The sequence below is a fragment of the Colobus angolensis genome, unplaced genomic scaffold (assembly GCF_000951035.1).
Source record: "Colobus angolensis palliatus isolate OR3802 unplaced genomic scaffold, Cang.pa_1.0 Scaffold15, whole genome shotgun sequence".
NCBI classification, from domain to species: Eukaryota; Metazoa; Chordata; class Mammalia; order Primates; family Cercopithecidae; genus Colobus; species Colobus angolensis.
The window spans coordinates 5,397,750-5,403,166 of record NW_012114599.1 but is presented as its reverse complement, the minus strand read 5'-3'; the positions used below and the strand labels follow the sequence as shown (position 1 = coordinate 5,403,166).

The following is a 5,417-nucleotide window of genomic DNA, read 5'->3' as shown; positions in this document are numbered from 1 at the left end:
TATCATTGTCATATTGAAGATCTAGTGGACTTGGTGGGTTCTGTCTCACATTGGTTATTTCTTTTTCTCCCTCTGGCGTGGCCTGTGTGATAGCCCTAGTTTTCTCAGTCTGCTGTCTGCGAAAGGGAGAGACTACTAGCAAAGAATCTCAAAACAATGCTTGCACCTTTGTCCTTGGTAAAAATAATTTAACTTCCAATTAAAGACAAAGTTTGCAGTAAACAATTTGCTTATTCTTTATGAGTTAATCTTTAAAACCACAGTGGTAGATAACTGGTGAACTGAATTAACTTTATTAGGAAAAAATAAAACAAACTGTAAAGAGTACATATGATTATTACCATGAAAATTCAATTCTTCCGAGAATCCAGTGAGGAAGTTAAAAAAAAAAAAAAAAAAAAAGAAAGGGACAACCTGCAATTTTTCTGAAAATTAGAATGGATTTTCTTTTCATAGCAACTGTGAACTTCAGTTATGTTAGCCAAAGGGCAGTGATTGCCTTATCTTGCAGAGTAACCACATTTTGTTTATTTGAAGTGGTGATAACCTTTGTACAGTTATTTAGACATTGAACAACATGTAGGAGGCCAAGAGGCATCCCCTTAGATGGCTCCTTTTACATGTCAGTTGCCTTGTGCAGGATAGCCACCTCCACTAAAATTTATTTATGAATTGTAAAGGTAACATATACTCATTGTGAAAAAATTCAAAAGATATAGATAGATGTATATAAAATAGAAAATGGAAGTATCTTGCCCTCTCCCTAGCTGTGTGCTTTTTTCATGTGGCACATACTATTTTTTCATGTGGCCACTTTTATTTTTGCTGGCTGCCTTGGAAGCCACCTGTGAATGAACGCTAATTATTTAATCAGTCCTTACTGGAGGATGTCAAAGTTGTTTCCAGCTGTGCTCGGATAGAGCAATGAGTTTCCTTCTCTTTACATCCTTGTGCATTGCTCTATTGTTATGTGTGATAGATTTCTAAAAGTAAAATCACTGGGACAAAGGATACACACACAAACATACACACACACACACACTTTTCTGTGGAATTACATAAAGAGTTTTGTTTTTGATTAGGACATTCAGACATACCTGTACTTTCCTTGTACCAGAAAACGTATCTCACCCAGTTAAGGACTGAAAGCACACAGACATACCTGACAGAACCCAGGATCTCTCAGGAAAATGCTTAAAAGTGGACACACCATCCCATGTATCCCTAGATAGCCCCATCTGAACACACAAGTCTCACTCTGTCACCCAGGCTGGAGTGCAGTGGCGCAATCACACTTTACTGCAGCCTTGACCTCCCAGGTTCAAGCAATCCTCCCACCTCAGACTTCCAAGTAGCTGGGACCACCGTGCATACCACTATGCCTGGATAATTAGTTTTCTCCGTTTTTATAGAGACACGGTCTCCCTATGTTGCCTAGGCTGGTCTGAAATTCCTGGGCTCAAGCAATTCTCCTGCCCCAGCCTCCCAAAGTGCTGGGATTATAGGCATAAGCCACCGCACCCAGCCTGGGCATATGTTTTTAAAATATTTTTCTAATTTCAACCAAGTTTTTGATAAGAACTAACAGCAAACAATTAAAAATAAGAGCACTTTTGAATACTTGAAGGATGACAAATGTCTAGTTCATTAGTTGAAAGACGATTCATATGTATTATGTAGTTTATGTACATAATTTTGTCTGAAAGTTTAATAAATTCATCTCTGAGTGCTGCTTAGCAGCACAGAAACTCTGAAGACTGTATTTCTAGAAAATAAGTCCTAAGCATAATCATTTACAAAATAATTGTCACGAAATCTTTACAATGATAATGCTACTAAGGATACATTGTTATATCTAAAAAATGAGGAAGCAGTTTTAACATACCTCCTTGAATTCTTAAGTTGATTTTTCTTAAAGTAATACATATTTTTGTTTTAGGAACTGGAACGGTACAAAAGAAGTTCTTCCAAGTCTTGGAAACAAATTGAGCTTGATTCTTGAACCTAATTCAATTGTTGTATATTTATTTCTTCTTTTCCAAGTACAAATAAGATTATATTATGAATTAACTATTGTGGCAATATGTGAAGAAAGTTAAACTGTATAATTTGTGAAAGGACAAGCTGGATTTCTTGGACTAGTGCTCTCCCTGTATATCTTGAAGCTTTTTAAAAGGAAAAAATATTGTAGAACCGTGTGTAATTTTTTTTTTAAATAAAAGAATCTTCTACTACCTACCTCTAACATGTTTAAGTGGTATATACTCAATTCAGCATGTATAAGTTTCTGCTTATATGTTTTTAGGAATATAAAAGTAAGAGTATTTGGTTACAGTTTTAAATGCAAGGTTAAGTGCCCATGTTAGACACATTCTTTCTAAGAGGCGTTCTCAGCTGTAGCTGGGAGGAAACCAGAATTGGGTTCACAGATGTCAAAACTTTACTCTGAACAGTGAGGCGCAAGAAGCACCTGAAATAGGAGATGCACATTCCTGGGTCCCCACACCTAGAGAGTCGCCATCCGTGGTCTGGAATGGGGCGTTTTTAATCAGCACCCATTGCACCCCTCTGTGAGACTGACACATTTATTTTAAATACCACTTTTTGAAGAACAGGCACATTTAACGAGATATCCTATCAAGAAGCAGGACAAAACATCACGTGTTGGGGATAACCAGGATTATTTCCAAGGTGGGATAGCCTTTAAGAAGCCATTCCAATCTGTAGATTTGTGTACCTGCTAGCCAAGTTCATTTTGAGTTAAGTATAATTGCTGTGATTAAAAATGATTTATTCTGTGTTCTTCCACAGCCACATGTAAAATATGTTGACTCCCAGCTTCAGATAAACACATTTACTACCCCAAGGGAGTGGTGTCTGAGCAGATAGCAAGCCATCTGCTTATTGCAACGAACCAGGACTTCATAAATTATTTGCAGTATGTATGGTTCTGACACCCTTGAGAACAGAATTTTCAGCATGTTTCCAAGGAACCTCCATCTTAAGCACAGGTTTCTTGCTGAGTGCTGTGGAAAAAGAGATCCCTTTAAATTTACAGTGAACATTATGATCTCAGAAACATCACTGACTTGGTGGGAAGAAACAGCCTGTTCCACAAGAGTAATAGGAATTGCTTTTATATACTTTGATTTTCTTACACATCACTGTCCATTTTTGACTTGAGACACAGACTGTCACATGTTGAAAGCCACTGTGTTTTTCTAAGGTGCTATCACTAACATTTAATAGCTTGAAGTCACGTGTGATGTCAGTTTTCCAAATGTTTCTGAGCTAGAATGAAATTCATCTGCATATGAATAGTAGAAAATGTTTCCACTTATGTTGTACACCCATATCTTTAGTAAGTTGAAATCAGTGATTTCAAAAGAGGTTCCTGTGGGACTCTCTTTGAACTACCGTAATAGATTATCATCTCCAGAATTGTCTGTAACTGATGTGACATATATAATCTGTAAGACATTGTGTAACTATTACACCATAATCATCCATGTCAAAGACCTTTTATAAAAATTGACAATACTAGTCTGATAATTTACAAATGCCTCCACATCCTTAAATACTGTTCTGAGAAATAGAATTTTACTGTGGTTTCCTTAATGAAATGATCTTTCCTACTTCAGTGTGAGACATTTCAAATGCTATAATTTATCTTTCTTCACAAGTTAGGTCACAGTCAGTGAACAAGTTCATGCGCTCTCTACCATATTCTCACCCAAAGTTACCATAGTAACACTGAGACAGTTTCATTGCGGGTTCTTACATGGAATTACTTGAAGATCAATCAGAAACAGAATGAGATCAGTTATTTTAATACAGAACCCAAATTTTTTTTTTTTTTTTTTTTTTTTTGAGACGAGTCTCACACTGTCACCCAGGCTGAAGTGCAGTGGCTCACTGCAACCTCTGCCTCCTGGGTTCACACAATTCTCTGCTTCAGCCTCCTGAGTGGCTGGGATTGCAGGCACCCGCCACCATGCCCAGCTAATTTTTTTGTTTTTGTTTAGTAGAGACGGGGTTTCACCATCTTGTCCAGGCTGGTCTTGAACTCCTGACCTCGTGATCCACCCACCTTGGCCTCCCAAAGTGCTGGGATTATAGGCGTGAGCCATCGCGCCCAGCCAAGATTTTTCTATAAACAAACAAGCAAACTTAAGTTTTAGTTTGATTTGATAAAATGAGACATTGTACAGAATCTGTCCTTATATGAGTAAACTTATGTATGGTAAGCACTAGATTGAAAGCCCTGGCAACTTCTCAGGCGGCAGCCACATTTTTTTGAGGGTAACCTGAAAACAGCTATCAGCTGGGAGCAGGAGCCAGGGCATTCTTCTCAGCATTCACCTGCAGGGGGCCCTTGGAGAAGTAAGCAAAACATTTTATGTAAACGGTCCAGAAGACTTTTGAAAACTATGCCATGAATATTTAGAGGTTTTGTAGCTGTAGCAAAGTGAGAGGCATGTTGTAGAAACAGTAAAATGACCTCATGTAACCCTTATTATGTTTCCAGTTTGGATGTAAGGATTAGTTGGAGGTCATCCCTGATTAATATTTATCTAGGGGTCAATGATTAACTGTTGTTGTTGATAAGAATATCTGTTTATATTGCATAATGATCACTTTGATTAAGTTCATATACATCAGTATTATTAAAGGATTAGGGTATTTGTGAGCATCATGAATTTTCACATTCAAATCTGTCTTCTCTAAATGACTTAAAACTGTAAGAATTCTGTGTGGAAAAGGAAGGCAGCCCCACAGTACCCATATCACCCTTCATTCATCTCTTGTGTCTCACTGCCAGCAGATCACCAATTCCTATTGTCTCTTGGTTCAAGATGTTTTTTAACCTACCTGAAAAGTTATGCTATCCTAAGTTTGCCTCTAAACCACTTTTATTCGTGTGGTTCTAGATGAATTGCATTGATTCCAGATTGCACACATAGGACCTTAGCATAATTTTATGCTTTAGCTTTAAAGATACCCTAATGATTATCAGTGTTGTTGCTGTTATTTCATTGATAATCTGAATCTAAATTTTGACATTCTACTATACAGCATTTTTAATTTGAATATTATTTCATACTCTTTCACGCGTAGTTGTGAGACCTTAAGTTGTTTCCAGTTGTGTGCTATGAGGTCAGTCCTCAAGGATCTGAGGATTGGTAGGAAGACCCCTTTCATCTTTCCTGCAGACTTAGGGTCTTTCGTGATTAGCCTTCTTTAATTAAAGTTCTGTCTTTGCCAGACTTCACATGGGCAGCAGAAAATACTTTAGTAGTATTTTCTGCTTTTTAAAAGCCCTCTAGCTTTTTTTTTTTTTTTTTTTTTGAGGCGGAGTCTCGCTCTGTCGCCCGGACTGGAGTGCAATGGCACAATCTCGGCTCACTGCAACCTCC

General features: G+C 37.6%; 1 protein-coding gene across 1 annotated transcript in view; it reads left to right on the top strand.

Moving 5' to 3' along the window:
* The window catches only part of DYNC2LI1 (dynein, cytoplasmic 2, light intermediate chain 1), a 37,607-nt gene extending 35,362 nt beyond the window's left edge, over window positions 1–2,245 (top strand). The window contains exon 13 of the mRNA XM_011935902.1: window positions 1,940–2,245. Within this exon, the coding sequence (XP_011791292.1) occupies window positions 1,940–2,002 (63 nt within the window). The 3' untranslated portion in view covers window positions 2,003–2,245. The remainder of the gene's footprint in view (window positions 1–1,939) is intronic.
* The last annotated feature ends 3,172 nt before the right edge of the window (window positions 2,246–5,417 follow it).